The sequence below is a fragment of the Nicotiana tomentosiformis genome, chromosome 2, assembly GCF_000390325.3.
Source record: "Nicotiana tomentosiformis chromosome 2, ASM39032v3, whole genome shotgun sequence".
In the NCBI taxonomy this organism is placed as follows: Eukaryota; Viridiplantae; Streptophyta; class Magnoliopsida; order Solanales; family Solanaceae; genus Nicotiana; species Nicotiana tomentosiformis.
In genome coordinates this window covers 157,681,375-157,708,633 of record NC_090813.1, presented here as the reverse complement: position 1 = coordinate 157,708,633, position 27,259 = coordinate 157,681,375, and the positions used below count along the sequence as shown (strand labels likewise).

At 39.6% G+C, this 27,259-nt stretch overlaps 1 protein-coding gene across 1 annotated transcript; it reads right to left on the bottom strand.

Annotated features, from left to right (window-relative positions):
• Positions 1-5,740: 5,740 nt before the first annotated feature.
• LOC138905924 (uncharacterized) lies at positions 5,741-20,295 on the bottom strand. The gene is made up of 3 exons (XM_070194437.1): positions 20,060-20,295; positions 19,425-19,907; positions 5,741-5,858 (listed from the first exon to the last, which is right to left on the bottom strand). Exons 1-3 carry the CDS (start codon positions 20,293-20,295, stop codon positions 5,741-5,743), a joined length of 837 nt encoding a protein of 278 aa, XP_070050538.1.
• Positions 20,296-27,259: the final 6,964 nt, after the last annotated feature.

Sequence of the window (27,259 nt, the reverse complement as noted above, 5' to 3'; positions counted from 1 at the left end):
TTCAACAAGTTAGTGTTGCACTAGTCAAGACATGTTTCAACTTGTAGTTTTTATGTTGTTGATGAAAGAGAGTCGCCACCTAATATTTAAAGGTATACTAGGGTACCTATTTAATTACTAAGTCATATTCTTTATTAGTCTACTAATCGATGAGATTATAGGTAAAGGTTCTTATTCTTCTAAGGGGAAGGTGTTAGGCACCCATTAAAATCTACCTGAGGTAGCTCCATAGGACTTAGACTAATTTTAAGGGATCATTTATTTGTACTATGCTTAATTACTATTAAAGAGTACAACTTACTATATATCTAAGGGAGAGTATAAAAGGGATGTGAGACTTAAGAGGAGTGTGAGTTTATAAAGGAGTTTAAAGATATGTTGAGAGAGTTGTGAAATATGTATGTAAATGGTCCATATTTGTAAAGCATGCGAAGGAAGAGTTTGAGTTATAAAACATTTGGTTTAGAGGATGTGTGTAATTCTAAGAGGTGTTTGTGAAAGTGAGCCTAATATATACCTTGGTTTGAAGATTCTTAAAGAAAAGATTAATTGTTGAAAATCCCTTAAGGCGATAGTTCTTGAAGTTCCAATTTTTCCTTTTGAAGATGAAGCTGAGGCCTGATTTCCTTTTGAAATAGAGCTGCTGTTTTGCTAAGTTCTATTTGTTTTTAAAAATCTTTAAAGGAAAAGAAAGGTGAGTGAAAGCATAATAATTTGTGAGCAAATTATAATCAACGAAATAAGGATCTACTACTAATTTACTCCTTTTTTTTAATTCTATATTGTTTAAGGCTTGCCTAAGTTTATATGATATTAAAGCATAAAGAAAAGCACGTGATCTAATATATGAGTGTTATATACATGAGATATAAAACAACAGCAAATACATAACAAATACGACCAACAATAAACTAAATTAGCAAAAAAGCAGTAAACTGAATTAACAGGACAGTAAACAGTGATAAAAGAGTTGAGGGAAAGAGGACTGGACTCTGGTGATTGGGCCTTTAAAAAGTATGACCAGTAGTAAAGAGACACGAGTACAACTGATTTTGGGATTCCTCGACGAAATGGAACAAGGCTGGAATTGGGCCTGAGTTCATTAGGAACTCCGTAGCCCAAGAAGATGTACATGTCCAAAAGAGAAAGAAAGTCATTAGATATATATTCAATATACATTCAGCATACTCTAATAACAGATCACACTCTAATGCATATGACAGGTACACAAACAGATAATTAAAACAAGAATATGATTGATACTGTAGTGGGAAAATTATATATTAATGTAGTGGCTTTACTTAGCAAATAGTTCATGTTGGAAACCTTTAGTTGTCATTAAACATTAAAACCTTAAAGAACTGAAAGTGTCAATGAATTAAGAGCTAAGGAGGGAGCCCCACTCAAGGTCGATGCTCCCTTTGGATCCCCATCACTTCAAAGTTTCCAAGGTATTCAAGGCCCAGTGCAATGCTTGTGCCGGGGAGCGCAACCCAACCTAGAGTCGAATTCCACTCCCAAATACCCTTAAACACTAACGACATGTTTTCCTTAAGGGTTTAAGTTCTAATGAGGCCCTTCCAATGTAAACTAAATACTAAAGTATTACTTACCATAAAATATATACTTTTCCTCTTAATAAAGTAACACAATAGAACACAGATTACCTATGACACTAAATAAAGAATACATATCAAGCAAACCGAAAGGGGCTGACTTTAGAACACATATAGATGAAAAACAGAAGTTTCATATCATACTATTGCAAGAGTAAGTATTTAAGGAACAATATATTCAAAGAGAAACACGAGCATGCAGAACTCATATAGACAGCAACACAAGAGATGCAGATACCCCTGCCTTAGCAAACTAATTGAGAATTACTTAGTTTGTCATTGACACATGCATGGATTAGTAACATTACTTAACAACTTATAGATCATCAATGCAGATTCAAACCAACAGTCATGGTTAGCCATTGTTACAGAGGGGTTATCAAGGATATCATGAATAGGATTAAACTCTCAACATGACTACAAATTCACAAATTCAAACATAGGATTCCTACGGTCTCAACAGGGTCATGCTTCTAAAAGTATTAGCAGGTCATCATGTTAAGATAATATCGACAAATGGACTTCATAAGGTTTGAGAGTCAAGTTCAGTTTCAGATTAACAATAAAGAGAAGGACTTGGCATAATTTAAGACAGAACATGGTGTTACAGAGTTAAGCAGGGATACTTGTAACGTTCAGTCAACTGTACATAGGCAGGGTAAATAAGGTACTGATCTCATATAAATAGGGGAACTTTACACATTACAGAACCAAATTAAACATGTCAAAGAAGAAAGGAAATAGAAGAATTGTATCAAAATAAGTTTAACTCAAACATAAGTCTAGCTTAGTATGTAAGTATGAAGTGATCAAGCTTTAGCTTCTAAAAGTGTCACTTGATTATAACAAATTGTCTAAGTCCTATTTTCATGGAAGCTAAGTTAATCATAGATGCATGCAAGCTTTACAAAAACAGCAGTGGCTCAAAGAGATTGAGGACAAGGATGTACTGCACAAGTTTTGAATTAAACATGTATATGAAGATCTCAACTAATCATGGGACAAACAAACTTAGTTATGCAGCAATTACCAGTTGACTTTATCCAACCAGGATCATGACCTATTCTATGAAGAGGAAAGTAGCTTAACCTTAACAGAATATGTACAACAAAGGTTTATGAAAATAAGATAGCTTAACTTAGACAAGATAGTTTCCTACAAATGCATCCAGCAATTAGGTGTGATCAAAAGAATGTCATGGTGATAGCACAGAAACTACCCTCAAGGCAAGCAGATACAACTATACAGGAGGAGAGCATCTAAACACTTTAGGTTCTTTCACCTTAGTTAAGTGATATGGACTTATTGAACTTTCAGGTTTATCTCAGTTAGGATTATCAAATAATGAACTCAACCATAAGACAAATAAGATGCAAGGAACAATATGAAAATCACAACAAAATCATTAGTGAAGGGGAAAAACATAATGTTTAGGTAAGCATGATTGGTTTAACAATAATAATAATTAAACAGAGTAACAGACCATAGTAATAACTTAGAAAACAGTCTGATAAACACAGGCATAGAAGAAAGCATTTAGACATTTTAAGTTCAATCTCAAGGTTAAAAGGCGGGGGATATAATTTTAAACAATTTCAGGTTTCATCTTAGTTAAAATTATCAGGTAGTAAACTTAACTCCCAAGCTCACAAAGCTATAGAGATGCAACAAAACAAAGATGAGCTCACTGCAAGTCAAAGAAAACTATGAAGTTCATGTTGAACACAAACTTGTAATAACTTAAACATGGAGACTGTTGGAAAACTCAGAACAAGGATCAACATGTATCAATTATGGTTTACTCAATTATCACTTAAAGAATCATAACATAACAAGCTAACCACAAGCAATCGTTAAAACTAACATAGCATAAGTATTAACACGTCAAACATATATAGAATGATTGCAATCTCAGAACCTATCTTGCCATTCTTATATCATTCAAAAGATAAAAGCGAGAGAGGTCCTGACCTTTTTGAGGGCAACATACCAAACAAAAACTTTTAAGTTGTTGAAAATCCCAGTACCCTCGAGTTTAGACCAGCAATAGAACTTAACAAAAGAAGAGGAAAACAGTAATAAAAACTAAGACTCGAAACCCTAAAATTCTCAGTGTTTTCATGTGCTTCTCTTAGATAATAGGATAGTGATTTTTCTTGTTAGGTTGGTAGTTGTTATGTGTTCGTATCTGTCTGCTAGGTGAGATCATTGAAGACCCCTTTTTATAGTGCCATTTAAGGCCTTAAGGTTTCAGGATTCAAACTAAGATAGTGGAGAGTGACTCATGATAAAGATGATAGCAAGTCGAAAGAAAATCAGGAGACAGAAGGGGAATTTAGTATTGAGTTTACCTGAGTAGAGAACAGTCGACCACTGAAGGTAAAGAATCGACGGACAAATCCTAAAACCCAGAGGTTACTGCGTTTGACCTCTGGGTACAGAATATTCATGATAAAACTCTGAATCGTGCACATGCATGCTCCATTTTGGTAGAATGAGTGGGGAAACCACATAAAAATGAAAACTCATCAATTAAGTCTAGGGTTTCGAATTGGGGTTTTTGAATTCTAACACCGAGAATGGAAAACTGGCCTCACTGGCTTTATCTCCTAGGAACAAATTAGATAAATTTACGAGTTGATTCGAAAAAATAGTGGAATGGTGTTTCGATGTCAAAGAACCAGGTCCTGACATTTCAGATTTGGCGAACAAAATAGGGAAAGTCAGCGGGATTCATGGATAATGAAGCAGGAAAGGATTATTTGATAAGGGTTTCATGACCTTGCACATTGTGCAAGGTTTTGTTGATTGATTATTCATGGAGATTTGAGAGAAAGAAGACGAAAGAGGAAATGAGAGGCGACTGTGAGAGTTACAAATAACTTATGGTTTGGGAGATTGGGAGGGGGGGGGGGGGTTCTCTAGGTTAAGAATGAGGGACAGAATCCTGGCCGTTGGATCTGATGATCAACGGCCCTGATAATTTGTGCACTAAAAGGTTTTAAAGGATTTAAAACAAGAAAATATGGGAGCCGTTAAATCTTCTATTTTCAATGGCTGAGATCAAATCGGGTAAGGTGTTTAAAATTAAAAGAGGAATGGAGGTAAAACGAGGGTCGTTGATTTGTAGTATGGACGGCCCAGATTGATTGTGTTTTTTTTGGGAGTGATAGAGATGGATGACGTGACATGCTCTGATTGGTTCTCATGGAGTGGCAAGGATTGACAAAGTGAAAAGAGGGGAGTGTTTGGGCTAGGTGTATTTTGGACTGGGCTGTGTATTTGGGCTAAAATAATTTAAGAAATGGCCATCTTGTGATTATTTGAGGATTGCAATTGTAGCCTTTTTGTTTTGTTACTAATCCCTTTTGAAATTAATTTAAATAAACTTAACAATTTCAATAAAAATGTAGTAGAATTATAATTGTTAAATACTACTAATTATTATAATTAATTGATTATTTGTAAAAATACTTCACTAGGATATTACTTTTGAATTATTGAAATAGTAGACTAATTAACTAAAAATTTAAGAAATAATTTATTGAATGAATTATAAAACCTTCGTATAGAAATTATTTAATAATCCTAAAATAGTAAATATATTTGTAATTACATAATACTAATACTGAATGATTAATTTTGAAATTAAATCTGAATTAATTTGTGGTATTTATTGATAAACCATATTTTCAAAGCATTCATTGTAAATTATTAAGTAAAAATAAATTAACTTTGAAAGGAAAGGTTAAAATTGGCCGTCAATAGCTGCCCCTCTTTGGCTGGAGACGATGAAAGAGTTTTCGGACAAAGAAATTGAACCAAACCCAATTTTGTCCCATTTTTAGGAAGGTATTGCAGGAATGGAGATGGTGAATTTGTGGGAATGAATTGAGGAAGAATCCAGAAAGATTTGGGGATATTTGGCCGAATTCTGGCTTTGAATTGCTTGCGTACCTTGGGCTTAACGAGGATCAAGCCTCATGTAGTTCTGGAGTAGGGATTGTGGGGAAGCGACACTCACATGAATTTCCCCAGTATCATATTGCGACGATACGGCGAGACGGAAGATTGATCACTTATGGTAACTTGAATTTTGCGGCCTGATTTGAATGATTCAAAATTTAAAGCTCGCTGATCATCTTGAGCTGGTATCTTGGGCCCGCTACTGTGTTGGCTGTCCCCATAGCATTGTAGTTCGGTATGCTGCTAAGAAATAGTTCCACGTTGCAGTGTTTGTTCCTGCAAAGCAATTGAAATACACGCATAGTAATATATTATAATGCAGAATATATTAAGATGCGATGTAAATAATGCAAGAATGATGCTGCTTGGCTACTGGCGAGCAGTTATTTGGGATTTGGATGATGGGATACTTGATCCTGACTCGATTTGTTAGCCGGGCTGTGTACCATTTCACAGCTGTCAGAGCATTAGAAAATTATCTCCGCTTGTTGGGAGAGCTAAATTGTTAAAGTGCATCTCCACTTGTTGGGAGAGCTTGATTTGTAAAGTGCGTATCCGCTTGTTGGGAGAGCTTTGCACTGAAATGTAAAGCATTCTCTGCTCGGGAGCGATTGATAAAAATCGTAATCATGCCTAAAGATGCATGAACAAAATGTTAAAACATTCAAAGTAATAGCGAAATGAAATATAAGCATGCCAAAAGATACTCTTGACTCCTAAGCTATGTTGCGGCCATCGATTGGTAGAACATCGGTGACGAGTTTTGAGATTGTCTATTCCGGTGTCCGTGATTGCCCCAACCTTTGACATGATTGCGCCACGGAGTTCGGTAGATGGAACAAATTACTTTATATATATGTTTTAGAAAATATTTTGAAAACACTTGTTTCTTTTAAGGCAAATGCCATTGTTCCGGATTATGACATGTTACGAAAGGTTCTCCACATGCAAACGTATCCCTTCGATAACTTTAGCCCGTTGTTTTCGATCTTCCGTGACGTCTTTGACAACGCGGCTACTTGCCATTACGAATGTGTCCTAATTAGAACTAATGCATTATATAGGTTTCCTAAGGTTATGATCGAACCCTTTCAGGTTGCCTACGTATCCAAAACAGAATCAGGTCTGGACATAGTTCGTGGGATGATGATGAAATGTGATGAAAATGACCGATCCTGACTCATGCATCCTATGTATCCAAAACGGAATCAGGTCGAAGTGTAGTTCAATTACAACAGATGCAAAATGATGAGACTATGAAATGAAAATGGCCAAGTCTGACTCAGACAGCCTACGTATCCAAGTGGATTAGGCCAGAATGTACTTCAATTACAAAAGGTGACTGAATCCGATGAGGATTACCTATGTATTACTTTATGAGGAAATCAAGTCGGCGTAGTTCCTGAACAACATACAAAAGTTATTTTTGGTTTTTCTATTACAAGAGAAAGGAGGAGAGAAACCGAACCCTATGTGGGTTGCCTACGTATCCCTCCGTGGGAGTCAGGTTGAACGTAGTTCTGTTACATAAAAAACCCTAACTCTATATGTCTTCAGGCGTAATATCTCTTGATTGCGTATGAGATGATAGGCTTCGTACTGACTCTTCCATCCATTTCTTCTAAGATTAGAGCTCCACCAGACAGTGCTCGGTGAACCACGTAAGGACCTTGCCAATTTGGTGCAAACTTCCCTTTAGCTTCTTCTTGATTGGGAAAGATTTTCTTCAGAACTAACTGCCCGATGTGAATTGGAGAGGCTTCACTCTTTGTTAAATGCACTGGCTATCCTGTTCTGATATAGCTGGCCATGACATACTACATCCATTTGTTTCTCGTTAATGAGCATGAACTGTTGTTTCCTGACCCGTATCCACTCTGCATCGTCTAATTTTTCTTCTTAAATAACTCTCAAGGACAATATCTCGACCTCTGCGGGTATCACCGCTTTGGTGACGTACACCAACATGTATGGCCTTGCCCTAGTAGATGTTCTCGTGGTAGTCCGATAACCTAATAAAGTGAAAGGTAACTTCTCATGCCATTGTCTGTGATTGTCCACTATGTTTCGCAGAATCCTCTTGATATTCTTGTTAGCAGTCTTGACTGCCCCATTCATTTGTGGTCTGTATGCTATGGAATTTCGGTGGATGATTCTTAAGTTCTCGTAGATTTCTCTCATGAGGTTGCTATTGAGGTTAGCAACATGTAACGATCCGCTCGGTCATTTTGAGTATTACCACCCCATTTCCCTCATTTAAATGCTCAATTTGTTCTTTACAGTTATTATATGACTTGCCGGAGTAATTGGTTTGGGTCGGTGAGGTTTTGGAATGAATTGAAACACTTAGTTCCATGGTTTAAAGTTTAAGTTACAATAATTATCGGATATTGACTTATGTGTAAACGACCCCGGAATAGAGTTTTGATGATTCCAATAGCTCTGTATGGTGATTTTGGACTTAGGAGCGTGTCCAGAAAATTATTTGGAAGTCCGTAATGAAATTTGGCTTGAAATGGCGAAAGTTGATTTTTTGGGAAGTTTGATCGGGGAGTTGACTTTTGGATATCGAGGTCGGAATCCAGTTCTGAAAATTTTCATAGATCCGTTATGTCATTTATGACTTGTGTGCAAAATTGGAGGTCAATCGAAATTGATTTGATAGGTTTCAGCATCGAATGTAGAAGTTGGAAATTCTTAAGTTCCTTAAGCTTGAATTGGGGTATAATTTGTGGTTTTAGCGTTGTTTTATGTGATTTTAGGTTTCAACTAAGTTCGTATGATGTTTTAGGACTTGTTGGTGTATTTGGTTGAGGTCCCGAGGGCCTCAGGTGAGTTTCGGATGGTTAGGGGATCAAAATTTAGACTTTAACAGCTGCTGGAAATTTCTGCTATTGGAAAAATCGAGACTGGAAAAATCGAGGATGGAAAAATTGAGGCTGGAAAATCGAGGTAGGAAATTGAGGTCAGGAAATCGAGGTATCGAGGTCAGGAAAGTCGAGGGCAACACCTGGACAGAAAACTTTAAGTTATAAAACACATGCAGATTTTCCCAGTTCTGCGGTTCATTATGCGATCGCAGAACAGGTCTACGGGCCGCATAGTGATTGCAAACCCATGCAGATTTTCCCAGTTCTGAAGGCCAATTATGCGGCCTGTTCTGCGGTCCGCATATCGATTATGCGATCGCATATGCGATCGCATACCTTGTTCCAGAGCTTCATTTTTGGGTTTTTATAACCCGACCCTACTTCGATATATCTATGCAAAGGACTATATTTTGAGCAAAATCTGACATTTTAGAGTGAGAGAGAGTGCCCTTGAGTGAGAAGGTGTTACTCAACAATTGTTCTTCAATTATTGCTCAAATCTTGGAAGATTAAGAATGGAAACTCACTAGGTCTTCACCCTAGAGGTAAGATTATACAACCTAACCCTCAATTTCGAATTTTGTCTAGAATTGGGTAATTAGTAAGATAAGTTTTGGGCATGGGAGTTGTTCATCTTGCATGCATGTGTTATCAAAAGGTGTAAGAAGATTGTTGAGTGAAGAATGGTAAAGATTGGGTTGTGGGATGATGGAATCCTCCATAAAAGGACCTTGAAACCTTAATGCACACCTAGTGTTTGATAAAATGCTCAAATGAGCTAGAACCATGATCATCCTCCTAATATTTGGTTCAATTTGTTATATTTCTAAAATAGATTGAGGTTGCTAAGAATTCCGGATCATTTTAGAGTTTGAAAAGCTCAATTTAGGTATGTTGGTTAAACCCCCTTCTTCTTAGAATCGAATCCAACGGTGTTCATATAATTGGTGTAAGTCCTTGACCATTATTGGATTGGCTATTCCTAATGAGTTTGTGTTGAAGGATGTATGTTCAATATTTATTCTAAATGCTTCATCATGTCATCTTGCCATTTGAGGCTGTGTTAAAAAATGTGGAATATGTGTTACGACTGTTAAGACTTCAAGTCAAGATCGAAATAAAGGTTGTTATGCCAAATTGTATGAAAAGCTTCTATGTGCCTAAGATTCCCAAATTGCTTTTATGTGAATTTAGTGTCTTGAATGGAAAGCCTTATTGTTGTTGATAGTGATAATGGTGTTTGAATATGGAAAAAGGAACTGAAATTATGAAATACGGCCAAGTGCCAAGAATGACTTTATAATTGTTGCCATTGGTTCCAATGAATCGAAATGATATGAAAGAAGTGTGATGTGAGATGATTGACTAAAAAAGGTAATGTCTTGGGTGAGACGGCCTAGCCGATCGGGCCGTGATCGGACGCCATGCCGCACACATGGTGGTGACTGTGCTGAAAATGATAATTGAAATTGTGGTATGGTTGATGTCTCTAATGAGACGACCTAGCCGATCGGGCCATGATCGGACTCCGTGTAAGAATACGGTGGCATTGTGAATTATGGTATATTGGCACTAAAGATCACCCAACCTAATAACATGGAAATTGACTTGAAAACTTATATGATCCTTTACTTTATGTTTTAGTATTATTTGAAGCTCTTATTGAACTCATGATTGTTTCCCCCTTGTATCATTATTCATTCTATTGAGATGGTGTTTAGTTTTACATACTAGTACTATTCGACAATACTAACGTCCCTTTTGCCGGGGGCACTGCATCTTTAAATGGATGCAGGTGGTTACATAGCAGGCAGTGTTGATCAACGATAGTGGTACATCCTCTTCCCAACAGACTTGGTGAGCCCCACTTCATTCCGGGGGTCATGTATTGTATCTTTTGTTCATATTATTATCACATCTCAAGGTATATCTGGGGCCTTGTCGCCGACACTATCATAGACTCTTTTGTATCTTTTAGAGGCTCCGTATATGGGTGTTGGGAATGTTGAACAAGTTATGTTGTGTTTGATCCCTTGTTCCACTCAAACTATATGAATATGTGTATTTTGAGACTTAGTAGTGAAGCAACTAATGAAACAATTTAGTATTGTATGTATGAACTTCCTACTATATAATTAATGAAATCATGTCTTCTCTTGGTCATGGGTGAGTTGGGTAGAAAGTATCTACAGGCTTGCTCGACCGGGTTCACTCGGTTGAGCACCGATCGCGCTCCTCGATTTTGGAGCGTGATAGTATGAAATCCCGGATTTTGTGTTATGTGATCGGTTTTGAGGTGGCGCACATGCTAGGTGACGGGCGTGTGGGCGTGCACCGTAGGAATTGTGACTTGGTCAAATTTCATGGAACTGTGTAGTTGAATAATCTGTTGTTATCTGTACATTCTCCACGTAGTAGAGAAATTGAACCACATATCATGTTTAGATTATATGTTGGCAGTGTAGGGACCCATAGAGGTCGTGTACATGTTGAACTATTTGCTTAATTGTTGTTTTGTACTCAGTCTCAATTTACTTGTTTATTTTATCTCATTCTCTATTGTTCATTATTGATGCATCATATCGTTGTTGTTTGGGCTGATTTCATGATTATTGAGAGCCCGAGAGACTGGAGAGATTTATGTTTGAGTGAGGCCAAGGGCTTGATTGTGAGATATTATATTATAGCACGTGATTTGTCTGTGCAACACGTGAGTTATTCGTGCATATCCATATATTATACTATAGCACGCGAGTTATCCGTGCAACACATTAGTTGTCCGTGCAGATCCAGATATTGATAATATAGCACGTGTGTTGTCCATGCAGCACGTGAGTTGTCTGTGCGAATTATAGCGCTTGGGCTATAGGAGCCTCTCTGGAGTCTGTACACACCCCCATTGAGCGCATGTACCTACTGAGTGCGAGTGTTGAGTGCTGAGTGAATGGAATGGCTAAGTGACTGTGGCCCTGAGAGGATGCATTTGATTTCATTACTGTTGCACTTCAGCTGTCATATATCACTGTTTTGGAAATTTTTGAGAGATATTATCTGATGTTGCAGTTGAACTTGACATAAAATTACTGTTTTGGCCTTAAATATTGAACTTGAAAGCATGCATACCTTATTATGTTGGAAATTACTGTATTTGGACTCAACTGTGAAGCTCGTGACTACTTTCAATTCTTTATTTAGTATTGTTACTTGCTGAGTTGGTTGTACTCATACTACACCCTGCACTTCGTGTGCAGATCCAAGTGTTCCCAGACATAATGAGTGTTGATTCTTTCGCACAATTGATTTTTTGGAGATTCAGAGGTGGCTGTTGTGTTTCGCAGACCTTGTCTCTCCTTCCCTATCTCCTTGTTTACTGTATTTTGTCTCAGACTATTATAGATAGTGTTTTCCATACTTGTATTCATATTAGATGCTCATGTACTCAGTGACACCGGGTTTTGGGAGTGTTTATATCTGTATTTGTGAGTTTTCTTCTGCTGAATTTAATTATTGTGTTTTCAAATTTAAAAGATATGTGGTTTATTGAGATTGTCGGCTTGCCTAGTATTGAGATAGGAGCCATCACGACGGATGAGATTTTGGGTCGTGACAAGTTGGTATCAGAGCCTAGGTTACATAGGTCTCACGAGTCACGAGCAGGTTTAGTAGAGTCTTGCGGATCGGTACAGAGACGTGCTGCTGAACCCTTAGGAAAAATTTCATTTTCTTGTATTTTGTCGTGTGAATTTGTTGATTCCAGATACTAAATTTCTATTATTCTATTCTCTCAAGATGGTGAGGACACGTAATATCGGATCGGACGGTTAGCCACCAGTTAGGGTCGCGAGAGGCCGGGGCCGTGGTAGAGGCTGGGGCCGTGGTAAAGGTCGAGGTGTAGCTCGTACAGCAGTTGGAGCAGCTCCTGTAGCACCACCAGTTGCTCTAGCTCGCGAGCAAAAATCCAGATATAGTTGAGCCGGTGGGGCCAGCTCAGGCACCCTTTGTGCCCATTGTGATTCCATGAACGAGGTTCGAGATGAGTATTCAGTGTTTTGGTGATGGGCCAGTCTAGAGGATTTGAGTCCAGGGTTAGACTGTAACTTAAGCTCGGTAGTTTCGAATGTGAGAACTTGTGCGTTTGGACTTATGCATCGGTAGTATCCCTATGAGTAGAATTTGTGGCTCAATGGGCGGTTAAATGACTATTGATGAGTATGATGTGAATGCAGGATTCCTGTTTTGATGTGACATACCGTCTTGAGTTGTGAGTACGTTGAGGGATCTGTCATGCTGTTTAATTGTGGAGCGAAGTAGATTTTCATATCGTGTTGATGAGTTCAAACTCAGAAAGATTAAGCGATTGCATAGTAATTGTGACTGTGAAAGGGTATAACAAGATGGCAATTTGAGGCTAAGCAGGTGGGTTATCTCTTGCGGAGTAATATATGTACGTGTGTTTCTTATAATGTTGAGTGGATAGTTTCTTTTCTGTCAGCGGGCGTTGGTGTTGAAACTTGAACTTAAATCTAGTTGAGAAAGTTGACTTGAGTGTCGAGAGAATGAATGCTAGTTTAGTGGATGATTGAGGTATTTTTATGGTTGGCGTTGCATGAGCTTGAGTATAATTTTCGTTGAACTGACTCCGATATTATGGCAGTATTAGAGTATGGGTATTGTGAGTTATCGAGTATTTTAATTTATGGCTTTGAGCCAAGTGAGGGAGCCTGCTATGGACAATTAAATTTCATGGTTATATGTTAAATTTTAGTTTTGGTCTGAGGCATACTTGTGGATTAGTTATGACTTGCAGAGGTTGAAATCGAGGATGACTCGAGTACTAAAATTCTTAAATACGGGTCATATTGCACTTTATGAGTATATGCAAATCATGGGATGAGCGTGTTGTTATTTGTGAAGGATGTAGTGCGCACGGAGTATGATTTTGATAGGTGGTGTTAAGGCAGGGTTACCTCTTTGAGTGTTGTTGTGCTAAGGGGGTGTGTCTTTTAGCCCGTTTGGGCGGTGCAATTTAGATTTGAGCAAAGCGGGTGACTCTCGAGAAGGTTCTAAAGGGTTTGAGATTTATATATAGCAATCGAGAATTTTTCTGGATTTGTGTATGGATAGAATCTGAGATTTACGTTTAATGGTTCCGGGACGTGCGATAATTCTGTTTGACTATGGATTATACATTTTAGTATAAGAAAGGAAAGAGGAACAATTTTAAATTCACATAAGGTATTTTCAGAGTTAGTGTTACGGTTGTGGTATTTATGAAGGTGCTTAAGAAGAATACATTGGTTTATGGGCCTTAGGACTGTATGGTTTTATGTTAGGATGTATTGTAGTGAGCTTTGGGTAAGGATCATAGTGTTCCGACAAGGAGATGTGTTGACTTAAGGGTAATTCAGAAGAAACTCGAAGTAAATAGGACAACTGGTAGTAGGCTAGATCTGTATGGTAATGGTATGCTCGGTTCTTTTTTGTAATTTTGATGTGGTGAGACTTTATAGATGTTTTAGTGGCAATATTCTTGGATTTGGTGACCTGCGTGGCTTGGTCAAGTTAGAGGAATTTAGTTCTGATAGTTTGGTTATGTTCAAATGGGTTTCAAAGTGTTCTTGATGGTTTCTACCATGGTTTGAGCCGGATATTTTCTACCGGTATGGGAAACGTGTTGTGTATTGTGATTTCCTCCTGGAATGAAGCAAGAGGGACGTTTCTAACTGACCGGGTATGTAATTTGCTGGTGACTCAGAGTTGATAATGAGATTCTCGTGATTGTCACATGATGGCATAATAAATGTTGTGTGTTGTGCGGGATTAAGATTTACATGTACAAGGTGGCAATTTATTCTTGAAGGGAAGGTCACGAATTTTGGATAGAATGGTGAGTGTCAAATATTTAGATTTATGTTATAACTGCTTGGTAATCCCTGAGAAGGGTGCGTATTTCAGAAGGCGCATTGTGTTTTGACTTACGGATGTTCATCAGTATTGCGGTACGCACCTAGGTGATAGACTGCTGATATTCAAACTATCGCTATGTGGCACAGAAGAATTTTGGAAGTATTCCTAGTGGGATGATCGTGCATGAAGGATGTGATAGTCATTCGAGTGCTGAAGTTGTGATCAGTTACCGTGGTTCATGTGTTCTATGAATTTGGGGGACTGGGAGTTCTCCGAAGCAAATTGTTTCAGGGTTGCGACCTGGTTGAGGTGAGTATTTTATTTAAACTCAATGGAGGCACTAATTGCATTAATTATTTGTCATAGTTGCATGCCATGAGTGCGTACATATGGGAGGTTTGAGCCATGTGCGGGCATCGGGGCAAGTATTCATATTCGGAAGAATGCTTAAGCAAAGATATGACTAGAGTTGACTGTTAAGCGTAATGTTATAACATTTTTCGTATTCGTACCTTTGCCGAGAACTATCTGGACTACACTTGAGGTTACACAGAGGCTAATTCCCTGAATAAATTGGGTAGTTACTATTTCTGTGTTAACTTGCCGATATGAGTAGTGATAACACACTTTGCACCTGCCTACTCTATGGCGTGTTATTTATACCAGTCAATGAGCATGAGAATCTTAATTCATTTATCATACACATGTGTATTTATTTGATTGCTCCGGTATGATATGCTTGGATTGGGGGCTTGTGACCATGCCAGACGGATTATATTATTGGCACGTGAGTTGTCCGTGCGAGTGATGGTAATGTGAGCTCTAGAAGAGCTGGTTACTCTTATTAAATTCATGTGTCTTGGTTCTACTATATATAATGAGCTTATATCATTGCAGTTGTGGTGGTGCTTGTTGAACTTGTAATACGATTCTCTACTTTGAGACATCTTCCATTTTTGGGTACAATGTTGTGCATTTGTGGCTTGAGTTGTATTGGTGTGGCATGTCTATGGGATAGTTGTGTTTAAAAATATAAGGTCATTGGGACTAGAATGTGTGCTATCGGATTTGATTACGATATATTTGGGAGGATAATATTAAAAGTCGGCTTATAAAATGATTTTGGTTGTGGTTGGGGCGAGAGAGCTCCATGACTTGTTGATCTGATAAGGGGTCATGAGATTCCGCATGTTTCTTTCATTATCAGCAGTGTACGAAGGTTTTGGAATGAGGTTTTGGTTGATATAGGGTTTAATACTAGTACCAGGTTGGTTTTGAGTAGTTACTATGATCGGGAATGGTGCTGCGAGTATACGAGTTGTGCAGTATGTTATGTGATTATATCTGGGGTTATGGTTATGGCCTAATACATCTTGTTCAAACTTATACAGTGTGTAGATGTGAGACTCGGGTATTGAAAAGAAATTCTGAATGTTGGAAATTGAGTTCCAAGGTTTATGGGCTAAGGTTGAAGTAATGATCTTCAATTACGTGGTACTTTCAGGCCTATATGGAATAGGGTGGTGTAGGATCACCCCCAGGTATGTGCGTGGTAAGATGGAATAGTGATGTGATGGATTGGAAACAACTCTTGGCACGTTCGAGGACGAACGTATATTTAAGTGGGGGAGAATGTAACGACCCGACCGATCGTTTTGAGTATTACCACCCTGTTTCCCCCATTTAAATGCTCAATTTGTGATTTACAATTGTTATATGACTTGCCGGGGTAACTGGTTTGGGTTTGGTGAGGTTTTGGAATGAATTGGAACACTTAGTTCCAAGGTTTAAAGTTTAAGTTGAAATAGTGACCGGATATTGACTTATGTGTAAACGACCCCGGAATTTTTTTTGATGCTTCCAATAGCTCCGTATGGTGATTTTGGACTTAGGAGCGTGTCCGTAAAATTATTTGGAAGTCCGTAGTGAAATTTGGCTTAAAATGCCGAAAGTTGAATTTTTGGGAAGTTTGACCGGGGAGTTGACATTTTGATATCGGGGTCGGAATCCAGTTCTGAAAATTTTCATAGAATCGTTATGTCATTTATGACCTGTGTGCAAAATTTGATGTCAATCGGAATTGATTTGATACGTTTCGACATCGAATGTAGAAGTTGGGAATTCTTAAGTTTCTTAAGCTTGAATTGGGGTATGATTCGTGGTTTTAGCGTTGTTTTATGTGATTTGAGGTTTTAACTAAGTTTGTATGATATTTTAGGACTTGTTGGTGTATTTGGTTGAGGTTCCGAGGGTCTCGGGTGAGTTTTGGATGGTTAACGGATCAAAATTTGGACTTAAATAGTTGCTGGAAATTTCTGCTGCTGGAAAAATCGAAGCTGGAAAAAAAATCGAGCCTGGAAAAATAATCTAGGCAGGAAAAATCGAGGCTGGAGAAATCGAGGATGGAAAATTTAAGGCTGGAAAATCGAGGCTGGAAATCGAGGTCAGGAAATCGAGGTCAGGAAATCGAGGGTAGGAAATCGAGGGCGGCACCTGGACAGAAAACTTTAAGTTATAAAACGGGGGCTTCGTCCCATTTTCCATTTTTGACAAATTGGAGCTTGGGGAGAGGCGATCTTTGAGAGATTTTCAAGGTAAAACATCGGGATAAGTGATTCTAACTCGGATTTGGTCAATATACACGAATATATCATTATTTTCATCATTTAATTAGTGTTTTGAGATGGAAATTTGGGGAAAATGAGGAAGTCTTCTTGGACTAGAATTTTGAGGTTTTGAATGGGATTTTGTTATCAGATTTGAGTAAAATTGGTATGGTTAGACTCATGAGTGAATGGGCTTTCGGGTTTTGTGACTTTTGTCGTATTTCAAGACATGGGCCCGGGGGCCAGGTTTGAGCCGATTTCAGATTTTTGGCTATAATTTTGTATTTTCTTGTGGAATTGATTCCTTTAGCCTATATTGATTGTACTGTACTACTTGTGGCTAGATTCGGGACGTTTGGAGACCAATTGACGAGGCAAGGGCATAGCGGAGTAAGAAATTACACGGTTTTGAGGTAAGTAACAGTTCTAAATTTGGTCCTGAGGATATGAAACCCCGAATTTTGTGTTATGTTATCGGTTTTGAGGTGACACACATGCTAGGTGACGGGCGTGTGGGTGTACACCATAGGAATTGTGACTTGGTCAAATTCCATGGAACTATGTAGTTGAATAATCTGTTGTTATCTGTACATTCTCCATGTAGTAGAGAAATCGAACCACAAATCTTGTTTAGATTATATGTTGGCACTGTAGGGACCCATAGAGGTCGTGTACATGTTGAACTATATGCTTAATTGTTGTTTTGTACTCAGTCACAGTTTACTTATTTATTTTATCTCAGTCTCTATTGTTCATTATTGATGCATCGTATCATTGTTGTTTGGGTTGATTTCATGATTATTGAGAGCCCGAGAGACTGGAGAGATTTATGACTGAGTGAGGCTGAGGGCCTGATTGTGAGATATTATATTATAGCACGTGAGTTGTCCATGCAACACGTGAGTTTTTCGTGCGGATCCATATATTATACTATAGCACATGAGTTGTCCGTGCAGCACGTGAGTTGTCCGTGCAGATCTAGATATTATACTATAGCACGGAGTTGTCCGTGCAACACATGAGTTGTCCGTGCAGATCCAGATATCGATACTATAGCACGTGAGTTGTCCGTGCAGCACGTGAGTTATCCTGGCGGATTATAGCGCTTGGGCTGTAGGAGCCCCTCCGGAGTCTGTACATACCCCAATGAGCGCATATACCTACTGAATGCGAGTGCTGAGTGCTGAGTGTTGAGTCAATGGAATGGCTAAGCGAGTGTGGTCCTGAGAGGATGCATTTAATCTCATTACTGTTGCACTTCAGCTGTCATATATCACTATTTTGGTAATTTCTGAGAGATATTATCTTATGTTTCAGTTGAACTTGACATGAAATTACTATTTTGGCCTTAAATGTTGAACTTGAAAACATGCCTACCTTATTATGTTGGAAATTACTGTAGTTGGACTCAGCTATGAAGCTCATCACTACTTTCAGTTCTTTATTTAGTATTTTTACTTACTGAGTTGGTTGTACTCATACTACACCCTGCACTTTGTGTGCACATCCAGGTGTTCCCGGACATAGTGGGTGTTGATTCTTTCACACAGTTGATTTTCTGGAGATTCAGAGATAGCTACTATGTTTTGCAGACCTTGTCTCTTCTTCCCTATCTTCTTGTTTACTGTATTTGGTTTCAGACTATTATAGATTGTGTTTTTTCCAAACTTGTATTCATATTAGATGCTTATGTACTCAGTGACACCGGGTTTCGGGTGTGTTTATATCTGTATTTGTGAGTTTTCTTCCGCTGAATTTAATTATTGTGTTTTCAAATTTAAAAGATACGTGGTTTATTGAGATTGTCGGCTTGCCTAGTATTGAGATAGGCACCATCACGACGGGTGAGATTTTGGGTCGTGATACGACATTGTCAGTGATGATGGACTCCGATATTCCAAATCTGCAAATGATGTTGTTCCGGACAAAATCCGCCACTACCTTCTTTCTGACAGCCTTGTAAGTAGATGCCTCAACCTATTTGGTAAAATAGTCGATGGCTACCAAAATGATACGATGTCCATTTGACGCTGTAGGCTCTATGGGTCCTATCACGTCCATGCCTAGGCGATGAAAGGCCAGGGTGAACCTATTACATTTAACTCATTTGGTGGAACCCGGATGAAATCTCCGTGAATCCGGCACTGGTGACACTTCTGCACATAGCGGATACTGTCGCTTTCCATGGTCATCCAAAAGTATCCATCTCTCAAAATCCTCTTGGCTAACATGAACCCGTTCACGTGGGGTCCGCACGTCCCCGCATGTATTTCTACCAACAGTCTAGTTGCTTCAGCAACCTCTATATATCTCAGCAAACCTAAGTTTGGGGTCCTCCTATACAAGACTTCCCCGTTGAGGAAAAAATGGTTTGCTAATCTCCTAAGGGCTCGCTTTTGACCATTAGTAGCATTTTTGGGTACTCCTGGGTCGCAAGGAACCTCTCGATGTCGTGATACCAAGGTTTACCATATGGTTCTTCATTCACATGGAAGCAATAGACATGTTGATCCTTGATTTCTATCTCGATGGGGCCGATATAGTTCTTGTATGGATGATGAATCATGGATGATAAGGCCGCAAGGACATCGGCGAACTCGTTCTGAATTTTTGGGACGTACTTGAACTCAATCTTTGTGAACTTCTTGCACAGCTCATTCACGTAGTGCAAGTACGGAAGTATCTTGACATTCTTAGTGGACCATTCTCCTTGGACTGGGTGTATCAGGAAATCAGAATCTCCTATGACCAAAAGTTCTTTGATGTTCATGTTGACTGCCATTCTGATTCCAAGGATGCATGCGTCGTATTCATCCATATTATTGGTACAAGGGAATCTTATCTTTGCCGATGCTAGATAATGTTGTCCAGATTCCGAAATTAGGACTACCCCAATCCTGACTCCTTTGAAGTTTGCTGCTCTATCGAAAAATATTCCCCATCTAAGGTATACAAACAACAACAACAACAACCCAGTATAATCCCGCTAGTGGGGTCTGGGGAGGGTAGTGTGTACGCAGAGCTTACCCCTACCCTGGCATAGAAAGGCTGTTTCCGATAGACCCTCGGCTCCCTCCCTCCAAGAGCTCCCCACCTTGCTCTTGGGGTGACTCGAACTCTCCATCTAGGGTATAATTCTGCAATATATTCCCCGGCAAATAGTACTTCTTCATCAGGGAAATACGTGGTAAGTGGTTCATAATCCCCATCCACTGGATTCTCGGCGAGGAGGTCGGCTAAAGCTTGTCCTTTGATAGACTTCTGAGTTATGTACACAGTGTCAAATTCGCTGAGGAGAATTTGACACTTAGCTAGCTTCCCGGTAGGCATTGGCTTCTGAAAAATATACTTGAGTGGGTCGAGCCGAGATATCAGATGCATAGTGTATGCCGACATGTAATTCCTTAGCTTTTGAGCAATCCAAGTCAGAATACAACAAGTGCGTACTATCAAAGTATACTTGGCCTCGCATGGTGTGCATTTCTTGCTTAAGTAGTATATGGCATGCTCCTTTCTCCCAGTTACGTCGTGTTGCCCCAACACACAGCCGAAGGCTAACCAAGACTGACAAATAGAGTAACAATGGTTTCCATGGTTCAGGGGGAACCAACACTGGAGGGTTTGAAATATACTCTTTGATTCTGTCAAAGGCTTTCTAGCACTCCTCCATCTATTTCGTGGCAGCATCCTTCTTTAGCAGCTTAAAAATGGGTTTATAGATTACCGTGGACTGGGCTATGAAGCGACTAATGTAATTCAATCTCCCCAGGAAACCCATGACATCATTCTTGCTCTTTGGTGGTGGTAATTCCTGGATGGCTTTGATTTTTGATGGGTCCAGTTCTATCCCTTTCCTTCTTACAATAGAACCCAATAGTTTTTCAGCAGGGACTCCAAACGCGCACTTTGCTGGATTCAATTTCAAACTGTACCTTCGAAGGCATTCGAAAAATTTCTTCAGGTCATCCAAGTTCTCTGAACTCTTTCGATATTTTATGATGACATCATCCACATGCACTTCAATCTCTTTATGAATCATGTCGTGAAAGAGGGTTATCATGGCCCTCATGTAAGTAGTGCGACATTCTTGAGACCAAATGACATAACCCTATAACAGTAGACTCCCCAAGATATGGTGAAAGCTGTCTTCTCTGTGTCTTCCTCATGCATTAGAATTTAATGTCATCCAGCAAAACAATCCACAAACGACTGCAGTTCATGCTTCGCACAATTGTCGACGAGGATATGGATATTTGGCAAGGGGAAATCGTCCTTTGGGCTAGCTTTGTTAAGATCCCGGTAATCCACACATATTCTGATCATTCTGTCCTTTTTAGTCACTGGGACGATGTTTCCCAACCAGCTTGGATAGTTGGTCACCCTTACTACATTTGCTTCTATCTATTTGGTCACCTCTTCCTTTATCCTCAGACTTAAATCAGGTTTGAACTTCCTGGGCTTCTGCTTGACCAGAGGTCTGGCAGGGTCAGCATGTAGCCAATTCGAGACAATGTCGGTTCTTAATCCTGGCATGTCATTATAGGACCATGCGAACTGTGGGAGGAGCTCAATCATTTTTTCCTTCTTCTCGGCTTCTAGGTGAATGTTGATTCTGGTTTCTCTCACGTCTTCTTCATTTCCAAGATTGACTACTTTTGTTTCTTCGAGATTGGGCTTCTTCTGACTCTCCAACTGTTCGATCTCCTGCGGGAGATTGTCTGGCATCATAATCTCATCATATTCCTTGTAATACGGGTCGTTGTGCTCAACAGTTTCGTTATATGTCATAATCGTGGAACGCGGGTTTTTATCGGTTTGGTTACTGAAAAGAAAAACTAAGTATAAATAAAGCAGTAAAATAAGGTTGTGATATGTAGGAAAATGATTCTTTTTATTTCATAAAAAAGGGAACCTCTTAAGCGTTCACAAGAGGCAAATGACAAAAAGGTACAGACACGGTACATGCCACAATTGACCATGCTCTTTCTAAAGAAAGCTTTTACAGTTCCATACTACCAAGACTCCCGGCGAACCAAAGATGGACTGGCTGTCCAATTCTACAGCTCTTCCCTTGGTTCGGCATCCCTGATAGTCGGTGTCTTGATGTCAGTTCCTTCACAACATTCTTCGATCATAGTCACAAATAGATTTCCCATCCCATCGATGATATCATCTTTGGGTGTTGAATTCTGTCCCAGACTTGTAACATGCTCTGGCACAAAAAACCTTTTCCCGGAGCTAACGATGCGAGTTTTCCCTTTCGAAGGCTGATATCCTATGCCAGCCCTTCTTTTTTGCCCATTGTATTCAATTGGCTCTGTGATTCCATCTGACTTGGCTCCCAACCCCGTTCCTGGCCTGTATCCATATTTCATCATCTCCCTCATGGCCATCTTGGATCTGTACGGCGATTGCAATCCCAAATTCTGTTCAGTCTTCTCCACCTCAGTAGTCTGCATGATTTCCACAACGTGGAAGGCGACTCCTTCTAGCCCCTCAATGAACGAGACAACATATTCCAGATAGGTGGAGTGGCCCCACTCACCGTGAACCACGATCTCTTGGCATCCCCACTCGAATTTTATGCATTGGTGCAAGGTAGACAGCATGGCCCCTGCCATATGTATCCAAGGCATGCCCAGTAGAAAATTGTAGGAAGAGGAGATGTCCATCACTTGGAATAATACCGGAAAGACGACCGGCCCGATTTGCAAGGTTAGATAAATTTACCTAATAACATCCTTTTGCGAACTATCAAAGGCTCTTACCCTTATGTGGATTTCCTTGACCTCCCTCAAATGAATTCCTAACTCCCGTAGGGTGGAGAGCGAAAAAATGTTGTCTCCAAATCCTCCATCGACCAGCACTCAGGATACCACTTTGTCTCCGCATTTGACAGTGATGTCAAGAGCCTTGTTGTGACTTGCGCCTTCGATAGGAAGTTCGTCTCTTCTGAAAGTGATCATGTTTGCTTCTACCATTGTCCCAATTATTGCGACCAATGCCTCACTAGTGGTGTTACTTGGTACACTTATCCCGCTTAGTACTTTCAACAAAACATCCTTATGACTGTCAAAACTCATTAATAGATCCATAATAGATATCTGTGCTAGAGTTTTCTTTACGTGCTCTTACATAGAATACTCTTTACTCGACATCCTTTTCCAAAACTCAGTGGCTTCTGGGTCTATTATGTTCCTCTTGGAATTTGTTCTCTCCCCAGATTTCCTCGATTGACATCTTTAGGGGCATATCACCTCCCAGATCTAGTCATACCATGGGGTACAACAGAGTCTGTCATTTTGGCCTTTCCCCTTTGTTGATAGGTCCATGGGATTGTTTTGTATTCCCGATCTTCTTCGCCCCGAGTAGCATCAGCAGTTTGATGTAGATATTTTGAACTGTAACTATAGGCCTTAGTTGTACTGTAATGATTGGAGCCTTTTGAGGAGGGATCCTTGCGGCTTCTGCATTCCCTATAGTGACAATAGTCCCCTTCAGGTCATATTCTCTGTCTAGCGTAATCATGTTAGCTCCCTGGTTTCAATGATATGGCAATGGGTTCCGATTCACATTAGGTGGTGCTGAAGTGAACTGGATATCTACGCTCTTGATCAGGATTTCAATTTCATTTTTCAACTTGAAACAGTCTTTGATATCGTGCCCCGGTATATTATAATGATACACGCATCTCTTAGTGGTGTTAAAATATTTGGAGGGATGTTCATGAACCCTTCCCTCGATTGGGTGTATCAATACTGCTCTTCTCAACCTTTCAAACAATTGGGCCAGAGGCTCAGCAATCGGGGTATAAGTTCTTGGACTCCTCTCTTCAATGTTAGGACGAGGACGTGATTCATACACATGTCGATTTTGGTGAGCAGTGGTTTGGACATGAGCATATGGTCGTTATGGGTTTTGGTTGTTGTTGGCTCGAGGAGGGTTTTTGTAAGGCCCCGTAAAATTTTGCCTAAAAACCCGGGGTTTCGTGGTGCCGAAGTAGGCTTATGTGTTAACGAATGTAGAGATTATTCACGGCGATCTTGCTCGCTGCGGTATGGACCTTATGGGTTGAACAGTGCGCTGGGGAGTAAAGGAAAATTTTTAGCAGAAAAAGATATTTCTACGGCCCACTATGCAGCCGCAGAATCACTTTGCGGGCCGCAGAATAGTGGCAGAGTGACGCAGAAAACTGGGCATGTTTGGATGATATTGTGCGGTCAACTATGTGATCATAAAACCTTCGCGGGCCGCACATCGACCGAGGAACCAGCATGGGATTTTTCAGAGGAAAGTTCCGTGGTGCATTATGCTTCTGCAGAACAGGTCTGCGGGCCGCAGAACTACCACAGACCCAACCCGAACATCCCAGTTTAGGGGCACCAATTGTGCAGCCAATATGCGGGCCGCATATCCATTATGCGGTCACTATGCGACCGCAGATTGTGTTTCGGAGCTTCCTTTTTCTGGTTTTTATAAACCCAATCCCATTCTTATAAAAAAATGTTAAGGGTCATTTTAGAAGGTTCAAACTTACATTTTAGGGAGAGAGGAAGGTGGTCTAGATTAAGAAGAGGAGTTCTAAGTCATTTGTTCATCAATCTTTGTTCAAACCTTAAAGATTTCTCTAGGGTAACTCACAAGGTCTTCATCCAAAAGGTAAGATTCTACACCCTAACCCTTAATTTCGGAATTTAACTAAAAATGAGTAATTAGTAAAGCAATTCTTGGGTGTGAGAGTTGTTTATTTTACATGCATGTACCATCTAGGGTAGTGGGGAGATTGTTAAGCTTTTTTGGGTGAACTTTGGGTAGTGGGGTGAAAGAATCCACCATATGAGGACCTTGAGACCTTAATGCACGCCTAGTGTTTGGTAAAATGCTCAAGTGAGCCGGAACTATGAGCTCCTTCCTAATTTGTGTTCAATTTTGCTATATCTCTAAATAGATCGAAGTGGCTAGGATCTCCGGAATATTATAGTAAATTAAGAAGCTTGAGGCAAGGTATGTTGGCTAAACTCTTCTCCAGAATTGAACCCCGCAATGTCCTTGTAAGTCTCGTGATGCTCTTTATAAATTGAATTTTTGTCAAATAAGCCTTGTGTCGAAATAATTACGTGTTCAATATATATTCCAAAGATTCTTGTTATGTTGAGTTAATGTTTGAGAATGTGGTTTAAGTATGGGCTGTGTGTTACTATGTTATGATTTAAAAGCGTGAAGTTTTACGAAAGCTATCATGTCAATTGTGTAAGAATGGTATCAAAGAAGTCACATGTGCCTAAGACCCAAAAATTGCTCAAGTATGTGTTTAAAGTTTTAATTTGAAAGGCCTTGTTGTTGATTATCCATGATAATGATTGAAAGTGAAATAGTGAGCATGAATTATGAAATACGGCCAACGTGCCAAGAATGATATTGTGTTATGGCCAATGATGCCAGTAAAATGAATGACATGTAAAAGAATACGAATTGAGTGGTAAGTACTTTTAATAATAAATGCCTTGGGAGTATCGTTTAGCCACCGAGGAAGGGTAGGTCGGAACAACCTAATCCCGAAACTACACGTGCCGGTGTAGGAGTGATTGTGGGGCAAATCCCCGTGTTAATGTGATGAGACTGTTTCCCCTTATATGGGATGATATTGGTGTGTTGAGATGTTTCCCCTTAAATGGGATGATATTATTGCTAGCGAGATGTGATGTGAATTCGACCTACACGGCATTCTGGTGAGACGGCTTAGCCGATCGGGCTGAGATCGGATGCCATTCCGCGCACATGGTGGTATTGTGAGTGTTTGTCTCGGGGTGAGACAACTTAGCCGGTCAGGCTTAGATCGGACTCCATGCTAAATCAAGGTGGTGTATCGGTGCTAAAGATCTCCCAACTTATATTACCGAATCCTATTTGAAATTTACCTTTCCCTTGACTTGACACCTTGATATTGTTTGAGTCTCTTATTGATTTCATGTTTTATTCTCGGTTTACTATTGCTCGTTCTATTGAGAGGGTGTTTAGTTTTACATACTAGTACTATTCCATATGTACTAACGACCCTTTTGACGGGGGTGCTGCACTTTAATGGATGCAGGTGGTTCCATAGCAGGTACCATTGACCAATGATAGCAGCATACCCTCTCCTCTACTGGTTTGGTGTGACCCAATTCATCTCGGGGTCCTATGTCTTTTTATCCTTTGTACATAGCGTTTTGAGGTATTCAGTATTTTTGTGTGCTTCTCTTTGATAATAGGTATTAAGACTCGAAACCCTAAAATTCTCAGTGTTTTTGTGTGCTTCTCTTAGATAATAGGATAATGATTTTTCTTGTTAGGTTGGTAGTTGGTGTGTGTTCGTATCTGTCTGTTAGGTGAGAGCATTGAAGACACCTTTTTATAGTGCCATTTAAGGCCTTAGGGTTTCAGGATTTAAACTAAGATAATGGAGAGTGACTTATGATAATGATGATAGCAAATCAAAAGAAAATCAGGAGACAGAAGGGGAATTCAATATTGAGTTTGCCTGAGTGGAGTACAGTCGACCACTGAAGGCAAAGAATCGACGGACAAATCCTAAAACCCAGACTTCTGTAGCTATACAATCTAGTCTGCGGCCGCACTTCAGCTTCTGCGGCCGCACTTTTGTCAAGGCTTCGCACTTGGTCATTTTGCACATTCTCTAAACTTTTTGAATTCTTGTAAGTTCTACCATGTTTTTCGGTAGCACAAATTATGTGCGGTACACACTTTTCCAAGCATCCTCTGAGTTTCAGGTACCAGATCTACGACCGCAAAGGTAATTCTGCGGCCGCAAAATTTCTTCTGCGGAACTCGCTTTTGGCCTGCTGCACTCCTTCTTGCCTTATGAGTCAGAACATTCCTTTTTGAGTTAGATTTCTTTGTTGAGGTTCAATTCTCCAACATGCCTGCAATTTGCACAATTTCATTAGTTTTGGGAACAAAAATCAATACGTTTGGACTAAAACTTAAATAAATAAGGTACTAATAAGTTATTAAAATCCACAATTATCAGAGACGCGTAGGCAATCAACCTACGGGCCTGCATCAATACCATGCCAAGCCCAATACATGATGCATCACAATATATTGTTTAAGATCCTGAACCTATGAGCAACACCAATACTAGCACTGTAATCAAGGTAGTCTTGATCTTCTAAAATCTCTCATCACACTCGTCGGACCATCTGGAAAGAGTGCCTTTTTGAGTCAACTTGGTCAATGGGGCTGAGATAGATGAAAAACCCTCCATGAACCAGTAGTAGTAACACGCCAAACC

Bases quoted from the DNA above. Each gene is read 5' to 3' on its own strand.
- LOC138905924 (XM_070194437.1), bottom strand. From the start codon at position 20,295: ATGCCTACCGGGAAGCTAGCTAAGTGTCAAATTCTCCTCAGCGAATTT. The intron at 19,908-20,059 runs GTGGGGAGCTCT...TGTATACCTTAG, and splicing joins CGAGTCACCCCAAGAGCAAG to ATGGGGAATATTTTTCGATA. The intron at 5,859-19,424 runs GTATCACGACAT...ATTGCTTTGCAG, and splicing joins GAACCATATGGTAAACCTTG to GAACAAACACTGCAACGTGG.